This window comes from Anopheles merus, chromosome 3L (assembly GCF_017562075.2).
Source record: "Anopheles merus strain MAF chromosome 3L, AmerM5.1, whole genome shotgun sequence".
In the NCBI taxonomy this organism is placed as follows: domain Eukaryota; kingdom Metazoa; phylum Arthropoda; class Insecta; order Diptera; family Culicidae; genus Anopheles; species Anopheles merus.
In genome coordinates, this window is record NC_054085.1 from 36041769 (window position 1) to 36069383 (window position 27615).

The 27615-nt window shown below is 48.4% G+C and overlaps 1 protein-coding gene across 11 annotated transcripts in view; it reads left to right on the plus strand.

Annotated features, from left to right (window-relative positions):
- Nucleotides 1-227: 227 nt before the first annotated feature.
- LOC121600459 (kinase D-interacting substrate of 220 kDa) overlaps nucleotides 228-27615 on the plus strand; it is a 30606-nt gene continuing 3218 nt past the window's right edge. For 3 of the 11 annotated variants that reach the window (XR_006005830.1, XR_006005829.1, XM_041929072.1), the window contains exons 1-9: nucleotides 228-1315; nucleotides 11145-12091; nucleotides 21762-21893; nucleotides 22061-22459; nucleotides 22553-23972; nucleotides 24039-25016; nucleotides 25092-25257; nucleotides 25328-26360; nucleotides 26747-26779. Coding sequence is in view for 9 of the 11 variants with exons in the window: in XM_041929072.1 (XP_041785006.1) it covers nucleotides 11594-12091; nucleotides 21762-21893; nucleotides 22061-22459; nucleotides 22553-23972; nucleotides 24039-25016; nucleotides 25092-25257; nucleotides 25328-26360; nucleotides 26747-26779 (4659 nt within the window). In the remaining 2 variants the exon portion in view is untranslated. The other 8 variants (XM_041929069.1, XM_041929070.1, XM_041929074.1 and 5 more) reach the window with 8 other exon arrangements.

A 27615-nucleotide genomic window follows, 5' to 3' on the forward strand; every position in this document is an offset into this window, starting at 1 on the left:
TTCGGAAATTGACCCAAGTATTAACTCATAAATCGTTCATACGCAAGAACCGAAATTAGTAATGTAATTTGTAGTTGCTCTTAACAACAATTACAAAATTTCAACAGAAATCATTGCACGAAATGTCACTGCAAATGTCCTACCGTCGTCTCCCGGCGCACGCTGTTGTGCAACGGGGGAACGATCGGTTGCGTTGACGAAAATAACACAACAAACACACGCACACACGCACACACCAGAGCACACATTCTGACGTCGCTTCATCACACACGCTCATGTGCTGCTGCTGCTGCTTCAACTCGTGTGGTGGTGGTGCGTCTTTAGCCCCGTTTTGCACGCTGTTTTCGTTGCGTTTTTCTTCACCAAAAAAGTGTCGCTGTGGATATTCCGTTCCAAAAGAGTCAATACTCCACATGCTCTAAGCGCATCTAGCGTACGCGGACACTGTGTGCGGGACACATGGTGTGCATATTGTTCTTCTCCCCCGCGCTCTCCCCGCCGGTGCTCGCTTCCCATCGCATTCGTCTATGTTGCCGTGCCACAGGCAAGAACAACGTCGCGATAAAAGCGAAGCTGGACGCAACAGCAGTGTGCGTTTGCAGTGTGCGGCCCTAGCAGCTAAAAGGGAGCAAAACCATCAGCCCTCAGCACAAGCAGTGTGGTGTTGTTATATCCTTTCCGGATTAGGTGCGAATGCGTGTGTGTGTGTGTGTGCGTTGTGCAAGATTTGTGATGCATCACGGGGCAGCGAAGAGATCTAGTTGGCTGTGTGCTTGTGTGGTGCCGTAAACTCCCGTACGCCGCCCGGGGGTGACATCCGGAAAGAAAGTGCTGCTTTTAGTTACTGTTTGATCTATATTAGAACGCAAACGCTGAAGCTCTTACGGCGAAAAAGTGTCGTACAAACGGGTGTGAGTGAGTGTGTGTGTGTGTGTGTTGGATGAAAATTTGCTGGTCAAATGTTCCCGTAACCTTGGGCGAGTGCAGTGGTGGAAGGAAAGAAAGGCAATTGCATTTCCAACAAGGACGTCACGTTTGCAAGCCAGTGTCATCACGGTCCGAAGAACGTAATCATCGTCCATGTGGGAAAGAAAGTGTTTCAACTATCAGCGGATATAGCGAGCTCCAGAGCAAACAAAGGGACTGCGGCTGGACCCTTTTGCTGCTTGTGTTTGACAGGGTCACCAACAGCAGCAGCAGCAGTATTTTTCAGATAAGACATACATCCCTCCCCTTCACAACCACACATACACAGCTTGTTGTTTGTTTATACAGAAGATTCCAATTTTGAAGACCCATCCGCATCGGGAAACAGGTGAGTCGGCCAGCAAAACATCTTCCTCACCCTGACCATTTTCTTTTCTACCACTGTAGCGCAAATGATGAAGCATTTGCGATCATTTGTTCGCGACAAACACACCCATTTTCCCTTCATCCCCAAAACCATCATTATGTACGTGACGACAAGAACGGGACACAAAACCGCTACGGCGAGTACAGTTTTGACGCAAGAATAATACACACGTACACACGCACACACACCCGTCCATGGGTTGTTTGCGCGAAGGTTACGCACGCCGCAGATAACGGGTCGTTGCGTGGCGACAATGTTGCCGATGACGTGACCAACCGAACCAGCAGCTGATGAGCGAAGGGTCAGATTCTGGTTTTTGTTGTTGTTGTTGTCTCATCCCTGCCCTGCGCTGCAGATGAAACAAAAGGTTGCCCTCATAGTAGGCGAGCGACCACACGTTTGCACTTGACCTTTCGTTCGCCGTGTGAGAAGGTGGCTCCGATTAAAGATCGTTTAATGATATGGTGGTAGAGAGCATTTCTCTTTTCCATCTAAAACCGATTGAATAAGTTATGAATGAGCAAAATAGGCCCCAAAAAGCTGTCACCCATTTGCCCCGTTGGGTGGACACAGATATTCATGATTTCGGGTCTGCTTCCTTTCCCCGTTTTTGCTTCTATTAATAGTGACGATCTTCTCGAGCGTGACTGATTTCATTGATTCTTCGTGGGGGCACACTTTGGTGTGTCGCGGTACGTGCATAGATGAGCCAGCGAGGCAGCATGGGTGAATTCATCCTCGCTGTGGATGGTCGGAGAAAATCGGAGAGCGAGGAACGGTTTGGGCAATATTTAATTAGCAATGTTCGGAAATGCCGGCTCGCTGTTTATTAGTTTTTTTGAGGGTACAGAGTGACGACATTCTTGCTTTTCTGAGCACAGTTATGATGATGTGGCGAGCAAAAAAGGGGTGGAAAAGGGGGTACGGCAGCATGTAATGTCAGTCATTAAACGCGATATCTCATTAACGTGTGTCCTGCAGCCGGCAAACTGGTACGACAAATACACACACACATGTTTGAGGAGTTTGTTTTCGTTCATAAATGATGCGCGATACATCCTTTGCCTTCCCAACTCTATGTGCAACCGTCTGCCCCTTCGCTGTCCTGTACGCAACAGCAGCAGCATCATCATACGTTAAGCGTGATTTAAACGTTCGCCAGACGCGCGGATGGATGATGTGATTGTTGTTGATTTCCCGTGCCGCTCCGCGCGTGTTCGAGTCCCTGTTTGCTGTGCCGTTGGAATGCGCGTTGTGGATTAATTTTAGCTTTTTGTTTCCCCTTTCGGCACCAATTCGCCACAATTCATCATGTTAAGTGTTTGGGTAAATGAGTTAATTTATAAGGTGTGATGATTGGGCGGGCGTTTTGCTGTTGTTAAGCCAGCTTTAAAGGGGACTTATAGTACGATGTATGGTTGAGTGTTAGTTTAGTGCTAATATGCTTAAAACAGTATCTTAGCTATATATACATAAAACGAAGAAGGATGATTAAAAGGTTCTAACAATTGGATCAACTACCAATGAAGGAATTAAAAACAAACGTCTCTACTGACATTGACATTGGTTCGATGGCTTCTGCTTGTGTAACGATTACAGCCGGCGTAAAATACAGGTGTGAGAGGCACCGCTTTCTGCCTCTTCGTCGTCATCGTAACGATCGAAGCACGTGCTCTTGCCTGCATTCTGGCTGCATTGCATTAGGACGCTAAGGAAGGCTTACTTGAACCACGTGATCAACAATAATATTGCCTTTTTTGTTGTTGTTGACGGCAAAGAAACAACCGATTATACATGAACGTAACGAAACTCAATGGAAGTAAGCTATTCCTCGTAGTACTCAACGTCACGCATCAAGGAAGCTAACAAACGAAGGCATTAAAATGGGTTTAATTGCACTTGTTGTTAAATTGTAAATCATACTTTATTTACTGTGCGCAATGAAGAATCACGTTTCAAAAAGCACAAAAAAACTCCATTTGTTTATGGTTAAATGTTCGATTGGAACAATCAAAATCTTCACAATAATTTGGTTAGTATTGTTCTTCATGTACTAAGCATTCCATCGCCTAATCATGCTATATTTATACCTATTTTCCTGATCGCTGAAACCCGGCAGCGCCTCTCGTCTTATCAGCAAAGGGTTAACCAAGGCACGGTGGTGGTATTGGTGTGTTAGCCCAAAATACTCACCACCATCGTAGGAAGTGCCTCTTGCACGGGTTAAACAGCAGCGAACCATTGCAGCACACTACTTTGTCGCTAATCTCACTTCCTCTCCCCCACACTTTGGGTGCCGAATGACGGCGCCATCGTCATCTGCTCCGTGTGACAGGCAGGCAGACAGGCTCGTGTGTCCAGGCTCCGTACCCGTGCACTATGATCGCTGCCGCCCGCTTGTCTTGGTGTTGGCGGTGTCTCACAGTGGCGCGTTATTAATCCCCCCTTCCCCCTCTCACCTTACGTCCGCTATTAAACGTTGCCCACGGGTTGAGTTTGAGAGACACAGCGCGTCGCGGATGCGGCCGTAGCACTGATAAGAAGCTGCATCAGTCTCCGTCCAGTGGTCCGCCGGGTCGGGCATGACTCGATCCTACACGATCAACGGGCAGACAAGCGATCGGTATTTTTTTTGTTTGTTTAGTATTTTGCTGTGCGTGTATAAGTAAATAGTGTTTTAAAGTGTAAAATCCGAACTTGACAACGTTCCTTGCCGAACCCGGTCGAAGGAGCTGTACTACTTGACGACATTTTATTGCTGCTTTGTTACTCTGTGTTTGTGAGGCTGCCAGAACGCCAGCAAGACAAGATGGACCGTCGTCCATTTCTGCGAAACCGGGAGCTGTCGGAGCTGTCCCCACTAACGCAATCAACGCCGGGCCCTAGCCATGCGGCCGTTGCACCGGGCCTGACGCGGAATCACTCGTACGGCAGCATCCTGCCATACCTTGGCTTCCTGCGCAACTCGCTGCGGCGGTCCGCTTCCTCCTCCAACCAGGTACACACACGCACACACAGTGCTGCAGGTATTTTCCCGACGGAGGAATGCTCGCTGGCACGCTAATCTCGCCCATCCCATCTTCATCTGTTTACATCTCGGCTCGTGCTTGTGCTAACAATCATCTTCCCGGTGCGGCAGCCCCACACATATGGGGCTTGCACACGCGGTTTGTTTGGAATTTCAGTGTGTTTGCGTGTTGCCCCCATATGGGTACAGCACCCGAACGCGACCCGATCGTAATAGCCGAACGGTGCGGTCTGTGCGGACGGTGTGGCTGTGTGTGCAGCGTGTACGCGGCCACAGCCGACTCGGATGACCTGGCGACTGTTTGCCTAGAGACAAATTGTTGTCATTCTGTTTATTCTATGCTACTTTTTAATATGTCGAGTATCTCAGGGCATTTGGGGGTTTTTAATTGCCTTTTTGATTGTTTCATTCTTACTGAAGCATCATGACTATGTTCTAATTAACCGAACAATCACGCCCTAAGTGTAAACAACTCGAATTTTGTTTGTTTACACACGCACACGATAGGTAGGTGTACTGTACCAGCTGCTGTATGTGTGTGTGTGTATGGGTGGTATTGCTAATTTGTGTCAGCTTATGCCTAGCGACCCTGGCTTACTTTGAAATCTGCGTACACCGATCACGACCAAGCAGCCAATAAGCAACGCTCCCTTATCATTCTACTACTAGCGATCCCAATTAAAACGAAGCGTGAAGCATAAAATTACGTTTTTCAGTACATTTTTTCTTCTAATTTCGAATACGGTGAAAGTTTCTACTCAATCGGCAACATTTTCCCTTGATGTGATGTACCTCCAAAAGCCACGGCACTCAATCATGCGCTTAAGTGTTGCGGTTAAGTATGTCCTTGTGTCCTTTCGGCAAAGCTCCTCCGATTAAGACTCATGACTTTCTCCAGTGCAGATCTCGTGATGTGTGGACACCGCCTCGTGTGGGTGTGGTTGGATGGTTGGTCTGCCTGCTGTTGCCGATACCGAGTTCAATCGATACCGCCATCGATGCTGTTGTTATCAGTTCACGTGTGAGTGGTGCACGAGGAAGCAGGGATCGGCAACATTTGTTTTATTGTTTAAGCTTTTTGTTATTCATTTTTAAATTTCTAAATCTATTCAATTTCAAAACTTAATTTCCCAAGATCATTTAGACAGATCATTGAAGATGATTTGTCACCGACCTGTCTGTAATCTTCCTCCAATCATGAACCAACGCAACGTTTACGCGTTATCAACCTGTCATCCCCAAACGTTCTCGCGACACTGTCAGCATGAGCGCGTGTGCGAGCCACTTAGCCACTACCGCTAAGTAATAGTAATAAATCTTACATTAAAGCATCATCCATTCACACCCGCCTGGAAGAGCGTAAAGAAGCACCCTTGACGAAGCGCCGAACCTCCGCGGTGTGTGTGTGTGTGTGTGTGTGCCCTTAATAAACTTCCGGATGGCTTCCCCTTAACACGGGCTGTGATTGTTTTGTGACCGCCGACGTCCCTGTTCGCCTTTCATTCGATTGCGTATGAGAGGAGGACCATTACTCTACCCCCGTTTGGCTATTATCAGTTACTGTGCAAAGGGCCGCCTATCAATTTGATTTTATTGAACCGAATGAACACCGTGTACACTTGATGAGGTAATAACGGGTAGTGGGTAGGTAGGTGACCAACGTGTGTTAAACACTGTTCAGTGGCAAAGGAAGAGTGGGAGAGATATGGAACAGATATGCGAGAGACAGACGATTTCTACTGCTTCCTGGGGTCGAGGTAGAGGGAATTGAATCATCCACGTGGTGACAATTTTGCAACATTTCCGGTTCTTCTTTTTTCACGCGTATAAAGATCCCAAAACAATACATTTCTAACTTAATTTTAATCACGTGCTAGTAATCAATCTGGACCAAAATAATGACTCAATTGCACAGTTTGAGGTCCCAAAGTTCATTGACACGATCACGATCACTTGTTGTTCACTGACACGATCACGGCGCAATGTCAAGGTCTGTATTTGAGAGCTCTTGGTTAAAAATAGATATTACAGTGATCTAAAAATTTGTTTCTGAAATAAGAACAGTTTTGAATAATCTTGGATAACTTATCAACCATTCATTAGCATCCTTAGCATCTCTGGTATAATCGATAGATGATCCAGCATGATGTGGCATTAGTCCGGGAAGTCTCCAAAAGGTCGCCATGATCGCGAAGGTTGTTACGCTACAAAAGGAGAAATACTATTATACACATAAAGCCATTTTCTGCAATTTGGACTCTATCGAATCCCAAAAGAATTCCTTATCTTACTGGAATCTTTCTAGGGGTTGAATCTTCCAAGTCTTCCGAGTCCCAGTAAAAGTTTACATCACCTCAAACACTTCAATATAGTAACGCTCTATGGCGGTGACTTTGAAGTTCGTTTGAACAGCCAACAGCAAGCAAACAGAACCCAGTAAGACCAGCTGAAAGCTCCGTAGATGAAGCACCTATCACACTTTCTTCCGACGTGCTTCCTACCCGCCCGAATCAGCTCAAACCACGCGCGCGCGCTCGGCCTTGTGTGTCTAGCAGCAAACGCACATTTGTCGCATCTTGAAGATAACGGCGCCAGAAATCAGCTGTGTGTTGCTGGGTTGGAGCATCGGGCTTGCTATCTCGGGGTTTGCTCTTGCTACGTTGTCGTAGTGTCTGCTGATCTGCCCCATATCATCGCCCGCATCCCAATCATCGCCCAATACCCCAAACCGCCACCCCCCCTTCCGATGGGGATAGTAATAAAAGAATTTTAATCACGGATACTGGTTGATTCTCGACCGTGGTGCGCGCCCGAGAGCGACAGCTAACTGCTTTGTGCGCGGGTGCGTATATGTAGTAATGTGCGCCACGGGCACCGCCGTTTGCGCGCGCGCTCGGCCGGCGTGTCCCGCGAGCACCCGACCGCGGTTGTGAGAGTGTGTCTCTGTGCCGTGTGTGTATGTGGCGCTGGTTCGCGATGTGCCATGCTGCCGTTGCTGCTGCTGCTGCCGTCGGGCGCGCTCAGTTGACGAATGTTCACACAACCGGTCGCATCGGGCGCGCTCGCGGAGGAAAGTTTTCCGTCGGTTCGTTCGGGGTACATCGTCGTCGATCAGTATTTCTGATTAGACCTACTGGCTGGCCGCGGCTACACAAGATCAATTTGGAGGAATCTAGAGTGATGACAACTATTGATCGTTCTTCGTGCGGCTGGTGTTTGTGTGTGGTTTGAAAAAGGCACAATTGCTTGTGACGTCACTGGTAATTTCCAAACGGAGAAGCAGTATCGTCTTGTGAGTACGGTAGTGGAGCTTGTGCTTGTGATGCGTGATGCACAGCGTGCATTAAACTTTGCTGAGTGTTTATACGAAAGAGCCTTCCGAATCGATCATTAAACGATCATTTGTCGCCGCAAGGTTCTGGGAGGAATATTAATGTCCAGAAAAGTGAGAAGACACTCGCAAGCCTGAACCTAGACAACACACACGCACACACACACACAGTCTATTGACATCTTCAATGTCATGGGACGTTCAATGTCCCGCTTCCCTCAGTAAACGGTTGGTGTTTATGAATGTGATATACATTGCCATTGAGTGAAAGAGGTTTGCAATCAACCGGCCAGCTGAAACGTGGCGTGTGGTCTGTTGCCTGTTCTTTGCACTTTGCACATGTGTGTCGCTCGGGCGCACAAAAGCGGGGCGCGAGTGGTTTTCGGTGTACCGTGCAGTCGACGAACCCGGTGGCGTAGCGTGGCGTGGCCCCGTGAGGCGACAAAATGTTCAAAAGCAAGCATCGTTCCGCCGGCCACGAGCACCATCATCACCATCAGCAGGTAAATATAGATCCCGCCCCCCCTTTCCGGCGCACGGTTGCATCGATCGCCGCGGCCAGGTAGGGCAGCGCGGAAGGAAATGGGGTGGATCTGAATCAGCCACCCTTCTCTCATCTCATCCCTCTTTGATCGAGGTGGAAAAGCTTAAATGACAACCAAAAAAACAAAACAAACACACAACACAATAAATACTATCCACAGAGCAGCGCGCCGGGCATATGGCGTTGGCAAATGGGGGATGTTTGCCATGCTGTTGGGATGGCGGTTTCTTTTTGAAATAAATCGTTAGACTCGCTTATCGTTAGACACAGAACCCCGCACTGCTGCTTTTGGAAAGCACAAACGGCACAGGAAATGTGCAACGTAATGCTTCGGGGGTCCACCATGTATTGGGTTCGTGTTCTGGCGAATAGAACACAAAAATGGCACCATGCTCTCACTGGCGAACGGCGATGGCGAATCGGCGAAAACGACGGTCACGGGTGTTTTTCGTTCGCAAAAAGATATCACGACACGGCAGGCCACGGGATCGCTTATCAGTGCTCGCCGTCGTCACCCGGAGTAGCCATAAAGAGGCCCTTGTTCGATAGTGACGGTGCTCCGGGGTGCTCTTATCTGACCGGGGTAACGGGGACAGGGTGGGGACAGGTGACGGAATTCTCCCGTGTTTTGCACTCATTAGCCAATTAACATGCAACCAGGCCCGAAACACGCGTTTGCTCGTCCGTCATTTATCGCGCGGTTGTTTAATTTGCGAAGATCCCGTGTACGTACACTCGAGAAGAGATCGACTCGTCACGAAAGCGACGGTGTCTGACATGTGCCCCCTAAACGAGCCCCAACACCCTCCCTTTTAGTGGGGTAAAGCATCATCAGTGTGGTTGCACCTTTTTGCTACACGCCTACTCCCCACTCAGTCAGTGTCTCTCATCGCGAAGAGGTCAATAATTCATCGGCCAAGTGGCGTTATCGTACAAGCAGGTGTCGGTGGTGTTAATCTATCTGATTTACAGCCCCAGCTGAAGTGTGCTCAAATCATACACGATGTCCCCAATGGTTGGACAATAAATTGTCGTTGTCGGTATAGGAGACCGAGGGACCTCGTGAGAGATTCAATTTATTCTAATCGATGTCCTTTGCCTATTGTGACTGCCATTGCCACAACACTGATCGGGATGGAATGTGCAGCAAGATATTAAATCACCGGCACAACGTTAATGTAATTACTTCTTCTCCCTTACGCTCGTGGAGCGGAGGCGTGCGTTTCCTTCGCAATTTTACTGTGCTCCGACTGTTGACGCTGACCTGACGGTGACAAACTCCTCTTCTCCGACTCGCACAATACATGATGCATGATCACTGAAGCATTCCTAGTTAATAAGCCTAGAATAACGAATCTCATCATATCATTTCTTAACTAACAAGTTAATAAATTCAAAAACTTAATTCCCGCGGTGATCGACCGTATGTGTTCTTATTGATTAAATCATTTGATCATGGTAGGGTTTCTGTAGCCATCTGAGCGGCACATAACCCATAAAATACATTTCAACAATATCATTGGACCGTTCAATGTTGAATTTGTATTTGAATTTGAAGCTGGGTAAACAAATCGATCATGTTCTTACTTAAATACCAAATTCTTAAGCATCCCACATACCATTTCCAAATCCCAATTAAAATAAAAGCCCACAACAATACACAATCTCAAGCTTTCTCATCTCATTAATGTCCCCAAAAAACGAGAGCATACGATTGTTATCATTTCCTTCTTCGCTCGTCCCGTACAATGCATGATATGTTTCCTAAGTGTACTCTGCTGTGTCAGATCGGAAATACGAATGTGTAAACCTATACCCTCCCTTGCTGTGAGTGTGTACGATTTTAGCTCTGCCGACGAGTGTGCCAACTAGAACGGAGCCTTCAAAATCATTGGTAGCATTATTAGACGTTGCTAACCTGTAGTGATAGGCCGTAGAGCTTCTCCATGCGAGTGGTGTGGTTGTGTGAGCGCTGGTGCCGTGACCAGGATCATGTAGCTCTGTTGGCATCAGCGCTTCAGACACATACACTGCGTTATAGTTAAGTGGTTTAGTGCTCCATGTTAGATGGAGTCTAGTGCTAGGATGTGCTAGAATAGAACAAATAGAGAGTCATTAGCCCCTTCTCAGCTTAGATTTGGCCTAGAACTCTAGAAGCATTTAGATCCCTAGATATCCCTAGATAGTGTCCATAGTGCTTTGCATTGGTTTACTAGCAAGATTGGATATCGCAAAATTATCTAAAAAAAAGATCATGTTAATGAGATGTCTATTGCAACAAAAACATCTTCTACTGTTTAATCAAACTTTAGAAGATGCCTATTGGCGATAGTGCTCTCAATCGGAAGACATGTCCGATCCTCCTGACCTAATTGGTGTACCCAAACAAAACAAAACGACCGTAGTCGTTCGTACTATAAATTCATCATTCTACGAAAAGGTGATCCTATGCTAGCATTCGCCTCTTGCTCGCCTGTTTTTAGCCGTGGCCAGCCGGCAGTGTAGTGTCCGAGGTCCAAATATACTAATCGGAATGATCGCTTTGTGTGTTCCATTGTTGCCCTTGCCCCAAATTCGTGCGTAACGCGTTTCGCTCGTCCGTTAGTTTCTTCTCGATTCTTCTGAAGTTTTGTTTTAGTGCTGACTGCATCTGCATTGCCTTTTAGAGAGAGTGTGTGCGTGTGTGTGTTTTTGGATGACGTTTCCCTGCGGGTTTGAATGCTGCTACCCTCAGACGCTAGCATACATAGAAGCCAAGAGTTTGCCAGAATGCTGCAGTGCAATGCATAACTTTTGAATGATAGCATACGATTCTGCCTGAACGATTTTGATTTCTCTGTTCTGTCTGTCTGTCTCTTATGCGTCGATTTTGCTGTTTTATTTCCAGACCGTTGTGTTTGTGTTTTCGTTCCGAACACCTTCTCCTCAACCGTGTGTTTCGTTTGTTTGGCTGTGTTAAGAAAAGCAAAAAACCGTCCGTTCTCATCTGTTGAGAACGTCTATGTCCGCAGGAAGATAGAACCAAACACAGGATAATAGTACTGGAAATTCCTCATCATCACAGCTGGATCTTTCATCACTCTTGTCTGTCGGTCTGTCTGTGTCTCTGTGTGTTGTGTACGTCTGTGTTTTCATGCTTATCATGTACGGATGGAGCAAGTTTTCTCATGAGAGGACGCTCCCAGCACAGGAAAGCACTTAAGCTGCAACGCGGTGCGAGAAGCGCATCTCAACTCAATGTACCTAACGCAATCTTTACGACAATCATCATCTACTACATCGCAACAGTGATAAAAGCAACTGCTTGTCCACCGTTTCCCCATCACCGTCTTTCGTATGGATGGGGACAAGAGCTACGATCACGTGAAGGCTTTGGTGAGCAGCATTCACGGATCCTTTACCGATGCATCCCTGCTGGATCGCACGAACAACAACAGCCCGGCCGGGTTACTTACCGCAGCGACTACACCGTCCAGAACACCGTCACCTTCACCGTCACCGTCGCCGGATGTCATCCGGACGACCACGGAGGATGAGTCGCAGGCTCAAACGGTCAGCACCATGCCGGCCGACGGACAGGAACGGGCGGCGGCTGACGGTGCCGCCGCACCACCCTCCAGACCAGCGGAGAGCGCGACCTCGGCGCCTGGCAACAGCATCATCGGCAGCACACCGACCCGGCTGCTGCAGCATCGGTTGCGCATACCTTCGCTGGTCGTAACAAGCTCGCTTTCGCCTTACCACCCGGGCAATCTACTTGCCGCCACCGCCGACCCAGACCATACGACGCCCCGGCGGTTCAGTTTTGCGATCATGAGACGCCATTCCAATACGGTACCTACCTACCTACCTACCTACCTATCTAGAGACATCCCCCGTCACATCCAAGCCGCTCCAAACCGCTCTGTCCGCGTGCTCTGTAGTGCCAACTGCTGGCTAGTTCCGCAAACATGCCCGTCAAACACTTCCCCGTTTGTACCTAGTGTTGTGTTACATTTTCTGCCACATTTCCTCCATCCCGCCTCGCGTGTGTTTGTTCGTGCCATGCCTACCATTATAGTGCTCTGTCGCAGCTCGTTTAGTAACCCTTTTTCGCTCTTTCGCTCTTTCTTGTCCTGTTTCCACGACTTGCGCTGTCACTTGCTCCTGCTATCTCTTTCTCTCTCTCATCTGTCATGTTCTTTCGGCCACTAACTCTGTGTTCTTACAAACTATTTTTCCTGTTTCGATCACTTAGTGTGACCTCTTTTTTACACTTTGTTCGTTCACTTACTTGTGTTTTTTTTGTTTTTACGTTTTTGTTTTATTGCCACTAACTATTTCCTTCTTCGGAACGTGTTAACGCGTTTAGCTAAACGTTTTGATTGTATTATTACCTTCTTTGATTTTTCCAATTGTTTCAACATGCTGCAACCGATGGCGGCTTCGTGATTGACACTCTGATAATCATAATAGCAAAATGACTTACTTTTACCTTTTCGAATGATGAATTTTCAAATCTTTTATACTGTTTCTTGTACAATGCACCTTACTGTTTCCCCGTGAAGAGTGCAATATCTATGCAATGTGTATATCTTTGTTAGTGTATGTTAATTTGTTGTAGTGTTTAGCGTAATAAGAAGTAACTTGTTTCATTATAATAGTATTCGTAGTGTAATACTTTCATGTTTTATCAAATGTATTTGACTATTTATGTTAGTTTGCCGTTCTTGTATCTGAAACGCAAAGAATAACAAGTTTGTGTTTACAGTTTATAATGTTGTTTAGAAGTTGCATACTCTCTGTGCTCTATTTGTGTATTTATAATATGTTAAAATATTCATAGTGCTATTTTACTATTACCTACTTCTCAGGCACAACATATCATTTTATAGTTTTGTTGTTCTCTTTTCTTCGAAGTTGATTACTAATCCTGCCTGTTGGCGACCGATCGAACAACAATGAGTCATTCTAAATTCGATCTATTCCGTCGTTTCTAATCCTTTCGCACTGCCCAGCTGTGCGATGGCAAAGTTGCAAACAAAAATCACACATTTAATATTCACTTAGTACCACTGCTGCGTGACCTACCCCGTCATCCCGTTGGGTGAAGCAAATGGTCTGTAACGCTATCAACTGCTACCTTATGCAACACCACAGCTCGCGGTGGATGTGTGGAGTTGGCAAGGTTTCAAACGCTTCGCATTTTGTTGGGTCCCAACAATTCATCATCTTCCTGTCGTTTGGACGCCAAGCGGAGAATGAACTGCACTACGAATGGTCGACCACATGCAAAAGCGGCATCAAAACAATCCCGACCGCTAATTGGTGACAAATTAGAAGAGCGTTTGCTCGATGACATTGTGAGCGAAAGTCACTGATGAAAGAAATGCCAGTAGTTGCTAGACTTGGAGACTCTTTTCGAAACACGTCATACGGCAGATTTGACGCAAAACGTTGCACATTCTAATCAGTTTGATCGCGTTCGTGTGCTGTTGTCATTGCCTTTTGTTCTTCATGAATCTGTGCTAAATTTATTGCGTCAGTTTGTTGACTTTTAAATTGTTGCGCAAAAAGGCAACGGTTTGCTATTCCCATGGGCCTGTTGCTATTGTACACTGGTCAGAGTTCAATGAACGATTCGAAGCAAAACCAGGATATTCAAATGGAAGGCGGAGTAATAGTAGTTGTTGTTTTGTACCATGCGCAATTCAATATTTGCATGTGCTGTATTTTAATGTATTTAAATACAGCCTATCCTGGTTAACACCGAACGGATGCTGTTTACGATTCAATATCATATTCATGAGCGATGAAACGAGATCATGATGTCACTAACAGCGTCATTAATAAGGAATACAAAAGGTTCATGCAGCCTGCATGAGCATGAAGATCGCGGTCGTTTTATCAGAAGTTGTAAACATTGCTTAAATAGGATAGTAACGTATACTCCTGCTGCATTGCAAAACAGCAAAGTCAGTAGGGGCAGCGATTTAACGCATCAGAGATGGAAGGTTCGAATCTCAATCCGGATTTCAACCATATTTGTGATATGGTGTGGGTTTCAGAAAATCAATGAGTCCTTAAGTAGTACAAACAAAGTTTCTTGGAATCCATAATAGCAGTCGTGTGATCCATTCCATGCCTTGGAAGTGTCATGGAACTTTTCCTATCAATTAATCCTGATCAATCGATCAGCTTTATACGCCTCGATCACCTAGTTTGTATCTTAAGGGCTTCCATGTTAATAATTGAAACATATCCACCGGTAATGAATCACTTATTCCTTTCTACGAAAAATCAAACTGTTTCGTCATGACGCTCCCATCGCGAGTGGCAAAGACTTCTCGGAAAATCTTACCACTCCGAGGCCTCAGCTAACTACAACTGATTGGCAAGGATTGAGGCGTTGAGCGGTACGAGGGGGACTGGTTTCTCTTGGATCGTTCGTCGTCACGGCATCTACTCCTCTCGTGGCTGCTGGGGGCGACAGTAAAACGATCTGTTGTGCTATGTGTGCTCAGCTGAACACGAAACACCGGCCAACAACCACGCTCGGGTCCGTTCTCTTGGCGTTTTCTGCACGCTCGCAATTTCTCCCACACTCTCGGTTGTTCTCGCCGTTCTCGGCATACTCTATCTCTCGCTTCCCGGACCCAACCGGATTGTGATCGTGATAATCGAGCACGCATCAGCTGGAGTACCTGTTTTCGATCACGTTAGGCTAGGGAGCGGGGTGGACCTAGGCGAAGGAAAACAGGGTGACGGCGTGCGCTATAGGATGCAAAGCGCGTGTCCGTATCGCTGGCGCGCGATCGTGGCGTTTAGTCTGTAAAGCGCGCTCGAACACGCCTGATCGAGGCCTCGGGAGTAGAACACGATCGCAGGCGCGCGCGCGTGTTTTCGGTGTGGACGATTGTCCCCGGTTCGTGCGCACTTGCGTTGGATCTCGCGAACCTTCCGCGTTGTGCCCACAACCAGAATGCGCATTGTCCGCGTCGGTGCAGTTGTCGTTGGCAGTTGGCAGTGGCACGCAGGATCAATGTGGTTGCAAAGGTGTCCTAGTGGCAGTAGAAGAACCGACCGCGCATTGTGCAGTTAAAGTTGTTTAAAGTGGCAGCTGGCAGCTTTCGGGCAATATAATAGAGAGCGTTCGTTTACCACCGGTGCAGTGTGTTCAACAACAAAAAGAGCCAGAAAATATCGTGGAGTATTATGTACGAAAGATGTTGTGATAAATTGTTTCATTAATTGCTGTTATGTGTGTTGTTGTGCCCTCGTGATTGGAGTTGTCCTGTTTTTAAGCATTTAATTGAAGTTTCATGTCTCTTTCACTAAGAATAATGCGTTCTATGCTAGCGTGAAGGATGGTTTTAAATTCACCTATAGTTACACATTTTACTTTCTGTGCTTGCATTTCCATTCACATTCTGGAATTGCGTCGTAGCTTCGTTTCCGGATAAGTAGATCAGCTCAATTAACTGCATCTCGTGATGCTTGGCTTCCGTAGAAGGGAATTTAGTTGAAGAGCTTTAGAAAACGGAATGTTGGAACCCATTGCAGTTTGCAATGTTGAATTGTTTGTAGTTGTATACATAAGAAAAAACGTCTGCAGGAAATCCATAGGAAAATGTCTTTGAATTAATAGAGAAACAATTAATGATCGCTAAAAGTGTGTGAATGGATCCAATAAAAGATCCCGCTTTCCTAAATTTGCTGATCGGAGCTCCCAAAACCTGCATGACGAGCTAGTTTAAAAGAATTGCCCAAACTATGGCACCGTTAGCTTAACCCAGAGAATAAACCCAAATTTACAAATTGATGCATTCTTATGAGCATTATAAAACTATCTAAACTGGAATGAAATACCATTGCCAGCTAATTAGGACAATCTCTATCCTGCTATTTTGAAGTTCAGAAAGAAGTAACTGTAAAGAACATAAAACCTTTCAGGTTTTATTTTTGCTGTAATCCTTAGCTGGCTGAGTCGTATAAATTTCGCTAACTTACAATTGATAACGGGCTATAAAGCTGTAAAATGTTTTATTCTATTGAAAAGAAACCTGGACGTAATTTATAATTTCTGGCGAACGTGACGGATTTTAATTTATGGAAATGATCCGCTGTGGAACATTTTTTCGCGAATACAAAAATCCAATTCCAGCGCCGCCTGACAGTGTCAAATATTTCTCTACAATTCCTCTTTACGCGCGGCCAAAAATAACGCGCCCATTGAAAGGGCTTTACTCCTTTTTCCATGCCGTGAGCAATTGTAATCCAAAAAGCTCTTCTTTCGGCTGTCATCCTGCTGTAGCGAAAGATATAGCGAAGTTAAGAAGGAAAACGCATACGCAAAGCAAAGAAACAGGACTTAACTCATGCAATCAGGGGCACAGTACACAGAATGAAATAATTTATCTTCCAACATCCAATCAACCGTGTTTCCTCTTCTCGGGCTCGAACACTGACCTCCACAGCGGGAGGCATTTCGTTTACTTTTTTGGATTGCGGCGAAAATCCGACAGTGAATCAGGAAAAGAACGGATATCCCTGCAGTGTCAGCCAGCGCAGCAACTCGCACAGCCCGTGTCCGTCGCCAACGCGCAATTGATCTCCTTGCTGCGTACTGCCGCAAACGAGAACGAGCAGAAGAGGGTCCTCGTGAAGCTTCTGCCAAACAGTGCCAAAATCTAGCCGAAAAGTGTAAATGCTTCAATGTGCATTGCTGTGTGTCTGTGTCTATATGTGTCTGTGTGTTTAGCTTAAAAATAGTGATAATTCTGTGTGAGTCTGTGTGTGTATGTCCCTTTTGCCGTACCACTGCTGCTAGGCATCGAGTGTGTGTTACGCTGCATCTCGGACCCCAACTGCCTTTGCATTTGATTCAGGCAGTGGCGAGATGAAAGTAATCAACTGCGATGAGCTGATCCTGAACGTTCAACGCCTCAAGGCGTACGGTCGGCGCATTACCCGCTCGTCCAAAGTGCATGTATGTAAATAACGTCCGCTTTCCGGTGACTTAACGTTTCAATATCTCGTGCTTCTTTTAAGATATCAAAATACACAAGTTATCCCCCACTTGTTCGACATGATTTGAAGTTCGACTTTTGGGTTTGAGTGTCTTAAAAAGCATATAAGAATCGTTATTGTTAAGGTGTTGGGTTCGTGTATAGTAATTTCACCTTTTTGGCTATGTCAATGTCCACCAACAACTGCGCCACAGGGACCAGTATAGCGTCAAACGATCATTTAAGACACGCAATTGGTAGAAGGTGATTCCTCAGTTGGAAATTCTTGTTGGTCAAACGAATTCTAACAGCTCATTCATTATGATGTCTAGACAACGTGTTGCCTTTGTTCTACAATATACTTTTCATTACGACTACAAGCGTTGTAAACTGTTGGCGGAGGCTCAAAATTGTGTAGTTGCTGTCAGTTAGATTTTAATTGCTTCTTTCCCCAATAACTGCTGAGGTTCTTCCCATGGATAAGAAATTTGTACAATAAAGCAACATGATACAGTGCGTAGCCCTGTCTTGGATTTAATTACGTTCCATGAAGGTAATGCAGTCTGTCATTCGTTTGCACAGCTGTGCTGCAATATGGACGAAACATTTTAGTTTTATTCCTCCCAGAAAGCTTCATTTTAAGATTGGCAACGATTTTGTGTAAAAGAACTTGTAACAATGTGTTTAAGGTTAGAAAAAATCCCCCAAAAAGCTTAATCCATAGTAGAAGGTCCTTTTTGTATACAACAACGAGGATCGAGTCATTGTTAGAAGCGTACGTGATAAGGAATGTGATGAAGAATGCCAGTATGCGGTATTGCTACTAACGCTGGCTAGGCGTGGTGACTCCACAATAGGCCAATTTCTGCAACAATCTGTCCGTGGTAAAATAGGTCAGCCGCGTGTGTTTGTTCGTCCAAACCGGAACCACCAGTTTCGATTCGATTGAATTATTGCCAACCTGAACGCAAGCCGTTCCTACCGACCTTGAGCTGCCTACTGTCGCGGGCACAAACTGTGGCATTCTGCGAGGAACTAACTGCAGCAACCCCACCTAACATCCGAATACCCGGTTCCAAAACAATCAGGATCTAGCAAGTGACCCGGTGTCAGCAACAATGCAATGCGCTCCCGTGTAGGCAAATAGCTACGGTTGCGGCTCCCTGCGGACCAGTGCGGATGACTAATACGGGGTCCGACGCGCCGCGATCAAGAAGCGGAAGGTTGTAAGGCGAGTGGGCTGCAATGACTACTGCAAAGCAAAACCTGAAGAAATGTGCCAAGTTCTTGCTGGTCAGTCGGTAGCAGCACACCACCCCGCCTTTGTGGTTCTAGTTCGTTGTGATTGAAACACGCACCACCTAGACGGTTTTGTGCCCAGGGGGTGCACATTGTGGGTGTTATTAATTAAGGGCTCATTTAAAAGTATAATACTTAAAACAATCCGATAAGGAAAGATTTGCACGGCGCAGCAAAGCCCCCCTCGTCAGGTTCTGCGGCTGCGTTATACCAACCTAATTGAGAACCTACCTTTGGGTGAGAATCGCTGGTAAGCCTTTAGCGCCGCGGTTTTGTTTGTGCTGCTGCTGTAGGGTGCACTGCTGCCAGCAGGCTGCGAGAGATACGCTAGATCAAAGTGGTTTGTTTTGCTTTCCCGCTAGGTGATGGTGGGTGCCGAGTTTATTTATGCATCCAGTAGTAGTGTGTCTCCTGGTTAGCAGTTAGTAACTCGATCGCCTGCATGGCATGGTTGGTTGGTTGGATTGGGTGGGTCGGTTTTTATTACCCCCCCCCCCCCCCCCCCCCCCCCCCCCCCAACCAACCACTAACTCTACGATACGATGCGGGTCCAAATCAATCAATCCGATCAGATGTGATCGTGTGTAAGTCGTACAGACAGCAAATTACTAGACGAAAGTATTGGATGATGTAGTCATCTGACTGGACTAGTTAGCTTAGTGGGGCGATAAAGAATGTCTCCATTTTAGCGTCCAGTGTATAGGTCCTTTTGTCTCGCCGTACTCAATTTACCAGCTCCAAGATTATACGCATCAGCATCTGCAAATAAACGTACAATGCACAGCGGTGTACCTCAGCGATGACAGCGACAACTCACTTCATTACGCGATCCTTGCAAACGCGGGCTCGGACTCGGACTCGTCCGTTGCAAAACATCTCAAACCGGCTCGAAAACAGAGAATGTTTCATAATGATGCCTTGGATGCACTTGCCGCCCCGTACTCGACGGCGGTGCACAGTGGCAATGGTGACTGTCGATGCGCGTCTGCCCGCTAAGCGCACTCCACGACACAAAGCCCGACCCTAATTGGACATCGTCCAAAAGCAGATAGATTGAGAGAAGGAGGGGACAGAGAGAGAGAGAGAGATTTCAACCAGGTAATCGTACCTGATGATGGCAAAATTGTTCCTCATTTAGTCAATCTATACGGTGAAATTATGGACCTCTCTGTACAGCGAGGCCCGGCGTGCTACACCGGGCGGGCCACCGTGTGTATTGCTCAATGTGAGCACGGTAATTCTGTCACCAAACCGGAACCACAGACGACCGCTGTTCGGGCGGGGGAGGGTTGACCATCGATCGGGGTGACCATCACCAATTGCTGTTACCAATTTTTGCAAACTAGTCAGCCAGCCAGCCAGCCAGCACGCGGCAGGTCTGCATGTTTGTTTTACTCGCCCCGCTAATGATCTCATCGCTTGCCCTCCGGGGGCCGGGTAGTGTACCTCCGGGTTTGGCGGCCCCCGGGTCACGGGTGGACAAGGGCTTCCGCAGGCTTCTAGTGCGGCGAGAATGCAACTCTTAATACCATGTCGGGCATAGACCACCACCACCTCCACCAGGGCCTACCAAAGGCAATGCGCTTACTGCACACCTTCTAAGCCGGTGCACTGCGGGTGCGCCCGCCAAGCACACACTCTTCAGGACACAACCGGTATGGTAATGAAACGGGGTGGACGATAGTTTAACTGCGCAAATGGTATGGTACTGGTACCCTGTCCTCTTGCTCCACCAATCCACCAACCCCTAAAGGTCACTGTGGTGTATCTGTGTGTTTGTGTTTTTTTTCTCTCTCTCGTATTCGTACTTCTTTGGCTCAAGTGTGGTCTTAGACACTCTCTAGGCCATCACCATCGGTCGGGCGTACTTGGAGGGCAACTTCGTGTGCACTCTATCCGGGTCGTCTCAACGTCCAACGATGACGACGACGACGACCAACGGATGGATGGGTCTGATTTGCGGAAGATGACAATTATAGGGGCATCAATAGGAAACTGCTAATGATAGTCTTTACGTTGGGATGACTTTGAATGGATCCTAGGGGGATGACTGGAAACCTGGTGACGCATCTTCAGGTAACAGTAGGAAAGATATCTGTAGAAAACAAGAGATAAATTAAATGGACAGCAGATGAATACTGTTGATGGAAAGTGGGACATTTGGATTTGAAATAACATATAGTGGTATGAAATAAAAGATCCTCAAGGTACCCAATATCTGTGTGCTATAAATTGTATTGATCGTTTATCTAGCGGAGTTCATGAAAGATCAGATCGTGACCTAACGGAAACATTATTGGTTAGATCTCTAATGTTATCTATAAAGATGTAAAGGTTCTACAGATTATTACTGATTGTCTGCAACATTCTGTTATAAATTACTATTTATTAAATATTAACACTATCATTTGTAACATGAGTGTCGCTTGAAGTTACTTCATTGTCGCAATACTGTATGTAGATGATGGCATACCAGCATGTAAACTAATACAGACGGCAGTAGCCACTGAGGCGTTAATTAATACCGGTATTGGCATGCAAAGCAAGGTGCTACTGAATGGGGTTTGATTTCTCCCGTTAAAATCGTTGTTTTACTAGCTGTTTTATGTTGAATGTATACAAGTGTTTTCCCCTTTTTTCCCTTAACAATAGTCTCCGTTTGATGTTATGCGTCGTTGAACATGTTGGTTGTGATGCTTCATAATGAGCAATTAATATCATCACTACTTTGTATGTCACTTTACAGCATTGAATGGAATGTTTCTGTATTTGATGCCCCTTTTTGCTGTTGTTTATTTTTGTTACACTAAACCTCTGCTTTCCCATTCTACTCTCCATTCTTACGTTTCCATTTTGACGTGTTAGAAAAGCTCTCAGATCCTTATGTCACTAGTGGGAGCTTCGAGATGTGTGCGTTAACTGCAGGCTCTAGTATGCGAGAGACACGCACGGAATTCTCGACTAAAACCTCGCTTACAAGCAAACGCACGCACACGCGCGTGTGCAGCGTTTGTATGTGTGTAACGAAATGCAAAAGAACTGTGTTTGATTTTCTTACCACACTAGTTTGTAGAACTTTTCCTTTTTTGTTTTCTTGCCACTTTTAATATCCTGTACCATTTATGCACGTTATGTGTTGTGTTTTTATCGGTTTTTAATATATCCCTCTGTATCTTCTCTTCGTTGCGATGCACCGCCCTACCCCTGCAAAAAAATAGGCACTGAATCGGTGCGATTCGATGGGATCGTTGGGCCACCGTTCGCTCCTACAGTACCTGGAAACGGATGATCTAGCTGGACTAAAATCATTCCTCGGCACCCGCCACCTGCAGGTCGACGATCGAGATGAGGTAGGTGAAGTGTAAACGCTCGGTACAGTGAAGCAGCTTTGTAGTGTCGTGCACAGTACGCGGGCTTGCAACTCACTAGTAGCGAGTTCAAAGCCGATTTGAGCCGAGAGAAGAGATTATCGTTTTGTGCAAACATAACGGGTTGTTTGTTCCAACTCATTCTCCAGAACAACACCACAGTGCTGATGGTCGCAAGCGGCCGCGGTGCGACCCATTTCGTGAAGGAACTACTGGCCCGGGGTGCCGATGTACAGGCGCAGGATTTGGACAGCTGGACGGCGCTGCACTTCGCCGCCAAGGCCGGTCATGTCGGGATCGTGGAGCTCCTGCTGGACAACGGGGCGGAGCTGGAGCACCGCGACATGGGCGGTTGGACGGCGCTCATGTGGGGCTCGTACAAGGGGCACACCAGCGTGGTGGCGCTGCTGCTGCAGCGCGGTGCCGACGTGCAGGCACACGGCAACTACCACCTCAACCCGCTGCTCTGGGCGTCCGGTCGTGGCCACACGGAGATCGTGCGCCTGCTAGTCAACACGGGCGGTGCGAAGGTGAACGTTGGCGATAAGGTAAGAGCGGTTCAGTGCCACACCCCTGTGCTGTTTTGTTTGGTTGGCAAATCGTGACCGGTGATTACATTCTTTTTCCCGTTCTTGTTCCAGTACGGAACGACCCCGCTGGTGTGGGCCTGCCGGAAGGGAAGCGCGGAGATAGTGGACGTTCTACTGAAAGCCGGCGCGAACGTGGATACCGCCGGCATGTACTCGTGGACACCGCTGCTCGTAGCGGTCAGTGGCGGCTTTCAGGAATGTGTCTCCCTGCTGCTCGAGCGCAAGCCAAACGTGAACGCCCTGGACAAGGACGGCATGACGGCGCTCTCGATCGCGTGCCGTGAAGGGCTCACCGAGATCGCGTCGGCGCTGATCGCGGCCGGTGCCTACCTGAACGTGCAGGATCGGGCCGGCGACACGCCGCTGATTAACGCCGTCAAGGGCGGACACCGGAGCGTGGTCGAGATCCTGATGAAGCGCCACGTGGACGTGGACATCCAGGGGAAGGACAAGAAGACGGCCCTGTACACGGCGGTCGAGAAGGGCCACACCGCGATCGTGAAGCTGATCTTGCAGTCCAACCCGGACCTGGAGCTATCAACCAAAGACGGCGACACCGCGCTGCTGCGGGCGGTGCGCAACCGCAACCTCGAGATCGTGCAGATGCTGCTGGAGCGCAAGGCGAAGGTGGGCGCGACGGACAAGCGGGGCGACACCTGTCTGCACGTGGCGATGCGGGCCCGCTCGAAGGCGATCGTGGAGGCGCTGCTGAGCAACCCGAAGTACGGCCAGCTGCTGTACCGATCGAACAAGGAGGGCGAAACGCCGTACGCGATCGATGCGACGCACCAGAAGACGATCCTCGGGCAGGTGTTCGGCAATCGGCGGCTGAACGCGAACGAAGACTCGGAGGGTATGCTCGGGTATGGGCTGTACTCGTCGGCGCTCGCTGACGTGCTGAGCGAACCGACGCTTACCACCCCGATCACGGTGGGACTGTACGCGAAGTGGGGCAGCGGGAAGAGCTTCCTGCTGACGGAGCTGCGGGACGAGATGAAGAACTTTGCCCACTCGTGGTCGGAGCCGCCGATCGACGCGTCCTGGCTGTTCTTTCTGATCAGCCTGCATCTGGTGCTGGTGATCGGGACGGTGGTCGGGCTGGCCACCTGGAGCTACGTGTGGGGCATAGTGACGGGGGCCACCCTGCTGGTGCTGATTTACTTTACCGACATTCTGCTAAAGTTCCTCGACCGTCGGTACGATCTCGAGTGGCTGTACTCGCTCAACTACGGGCTGTCGCGCAAGCTCGGCCGGCTGCGGCTGATACTGCAGGTCGCGTTCTGCCATCCGCCCGGGCCGCAGAGCGACCAGCAACCGATGCCAGTACGGTTTCACTTTGCCGAGGCGAGCGGGGCCGCCCCGAACGGGGATGCGGCCGTGGCGCTGATGCTGGCCTCGCTGTTCGACGCGATCGAGGCGCACTACGGTTCGTTGGCGACCGGGCTTTATCGTGCCTTTCGACCGAAACCTTGTAAGTGTGTGTGAGTGTATTTGCAAGAACAATTTACCTACAGTTTCGTCCTCCTTTTTCCTACAGTAAAAGCAACCGGTGGCTGGAAATGGCGTAAAATGTGCTGCATGCCGGTGGTGCTGATGTTCGAGCTCGGCATGCTGGGCATCCTGGCGACGGCCTCGCTCTCGATCGTGTACTCCGAGTACGGGCTGGAGGGCCGGGAGGAGATAGCGGTGGCGATCTACGTCCTGCTGGGCATCCTGCTCGCCGGCGCCATCGCGAACCTGCACGCCTGGTCGAAGCTTATCGGTGCCTTGTTTATGTCGCAGGGCAAACACCTGAAGCGTGCCTTCAACAGCAACGAGGCGGCCCCACTGACGGCGCTCGGTGCCGAGGTCAGCCTGATGACGGATATGGTGCGCTGTCTGGACGCGTTCACCGGCCAGCAGAGCCGGCTGGTCGGCGTGGTCGATGCGCTCGACTCCTGCGACACCGAGCGCACGCTCACGATACTGAACGCGGTGCAGACGCTGCTGTCCGGGCCGCAGCGACCGTTCGTGCTGCTGCTCGCGGTCGATCCGCATGTGATAGCGAAGGCGGCCGAAGCCAACAGCCGGCGGCTGTTCACGGAGGGCGGCATCGGGGGGCACGACTTCCTGCGCAATCTGGTGCATCTGCCGGTGTACCTGCAGAACTCGGGCCTGCGCAAGGTGCAGCGGGCCCAGAACACCGCCATGTCGGCGTACCGGCGTGCCATGCCGGATCTGAGCCGGGACGACGATCAGCCGCACCTGGGCCATTCGGCATCGGCCCGGCGGCTGTCGAACGCGTCGGAGATTATGTCGTCGCAGGAGAAGCTGCGCGCGATGCCGAGCTCGTCCCGCGGGGGTAGCAAAAAGCTGCGCGTATCCGACTCGATCGCCAGCTCGATCGGGTCGAACCTGCACAAGCTTGGCCAAAACCCGCCGGTGGATCTGTCGAAAATCATCCTCACCGATGATTACTTCAGCGACGTGAATCCGAGAAGCATGCGAAGACTGATGAACGTCATCTACATCACCGGTGAGTTAGAAGAGTGTGTTTGATGGTTTGTTTTCCCATTTTATTGTTAATTATTTCCCCGGTTTTTCCTGCCAGTTCGGTTGCTGAAAGCTTTCCAGATCGATTTCAGCTGGTACCGGTTGAGCTCGTGGATCAATCTCACCGAACAGTGGCCGCTGCGTGCTAGCATGATCGTGCTGGAACACGATCAGGGCGGCGACAGCTTCGACGATTCGGTTTCCCTGCAAGCGGTGTATGATAAGTGAGTGATAGCGACATGTTTAAACACCCTTAACACTTCTAATCGCTGTGCAATGCAATTTCCTGTTTAGAGTGCGCCCGAAGCTGACGTGCCTGCGGGAAGCGGCTGCACTGCTCGATCTCGATCGCGACGAGCGCAAGCTGGACGCATTTCTGCAGCTGCACAAGTCCGACCTGCTCGTGTCGGATCTGCGCATCTTCCTACCGTTCACCATCAACCTCGATCCGTACCTCCGGAAGGTGCTGAAGGAGGACCAGCAAGCGCTCGAAGACGAGGGTATCATCATACCGATGAAAACCGTACTGCCACCGAGCAAACCGAGCGGATTCGGGCCGCACCATCACCATCGGGCGCCGGTTGGCGGCGTGCTGCAGCCCACCCCGCAGCATCCCAACAATCTGACCAACTGGCCCAACTTCTACAACCCGCAGCCGCAGGCAATGGCGCTGATGAGCTACTACAATCAGAACTGGGCCAACTTCCCAGCAGGAGTTTACGGCACGAACGCGCTGCTGGGTGAACCGCTGCCCAAGCCGGGCACTGTCGGCGGCGGCCCCATCATTACCGAGCATCCGCCGCACGAACAGCATTCCACACTCGGCAGCAACAGCGGTCGCAGCAGCAAAACCACCACCGCCAGCCTGCAAAAATCCTCCAGCAACGGTCTGGCGACGAGTCCACCGATCGATATCGACCTATCGAACGTGCAGCTGTCCAGCCTGACGGTCGAGCAGCTGATCGAGCTGCTCGAGAAGGTGAACGATCTGAAACCGGCCATGGAGCGTACCGCGCCGATTCTGCGCGAAAATGCCATCTCCGGCCGGGTGCTGATGTACTGCAATCTGGAGGAACTCAAGTCGGTGCTGCGGCTTAGCTTCGGGCACTGGGAGATGTTCAAGCTGCTGGTGACGGCACTGCGGGAAGCGAGCGTAACACAACCGGCCAGCCGGAAGCTATCCACCAAGACGACCTCGTTCGCCAAGGGGACGAACGATTCGGTGGAGATGCAGGAACCGATCGCCCAGTCAACGCCACCGTTCGGATCATCGACGAGCAGCTTCCAGCCGATCCGTCAAAAGTCCCAAAATCTGCTGGAAAAACAGGTAAGCATCGTTCCTTGATCAGGCCGAACGGCTGGAAAGCAAATCGCACTGACTGATTGTAAATTTTGAATAATTACATTTTCCAATCAACAAAATCTACCCTCCTACCACACTGAAACACATACACTTACACACAACGTGCCCTCGTGCGCAAATGCTAACATTTTATGTTTTTTTGCGCGGTTGTGTTTGCCATCGAATTTGAATTCTCACCCACCCGCCCCAACGTCTGTGATAAAACCGAATCGTCGCTAATTAATTGACCGAATAATTACCTTACAACCATAAATGATTAAACCAACAAAACCACACACTCGCACACATTCACGGACGCATTTAATGCAACCATAACTACCACCCCGGTTGCGTGTGTCTTGGAAGTGCAGCCAGCAAAAGTGCATGATTACGAATATCTCCAGGTAACGTTCGACTTATACGGCATTCTGCAAGTCTGTGTCTAATATTGCCCACTGTCTCTCTCTCTCTTTCTCGTTTCCTTCCCTCCCTCTGTGAACAAATTGTGCATTAATTATCCCACACGTTGGTTTTGTTTCTACTGTTGTATCCCTTTTGTCTTTATCGTTTTGTATCAGCTGGACTGTGTTTAATTTTGTTTCTCCCTCTCCACATGTTGCTAGTTCCGTCAGTTAGTGTGTGCGTGTGTGTCTGTTACAGTTTCTGTTATTTTTCTTTTATCTCTCTGTTGTTTTTGTTTCTAATTCCCCTGTTGAACATGTACGGGTTTTTTTCCCCATTCTCTTTACTACTGGTTGGTTGTGTTTTTATTTTTTTTGTTTCGTGTCCTTCCCTTTCTTTACTTATTTTTGTGTTCCTTTTTTTGTAAGAACCTCTGCTATTTTGTGGATTATTTACTTATTTAAGTGGTTATTCTGGCACCGTGCGTCATAGAGTAGAACGTAAAAACATTTTTTTTCCATTTCTTCTGTCTTTTTTGCACCTTCAACTATTCATATTATAACATCATCACTCTTTGTAAGGCTAAAGCATGCTTGAAGTTACTGTATCTGAAACGTCTACACAGTATTTAAATTCTCAACCAAATTGGCGTCATGTAACTCATGTAAAGTGGAAGAAATTCTCATCTGTTCTTGTAAACGAATGTTTTGGGTTTTCCCTTCCCTTGAATCTATTTAATGTCGTTGAAGTAAAGGACTACTACTGTAGTTACTACAGTCGTTCTGTGTCGTTTGTTCCACTGCCCACTCTACTGTTATGTGTCACGCGTCATTCCCCA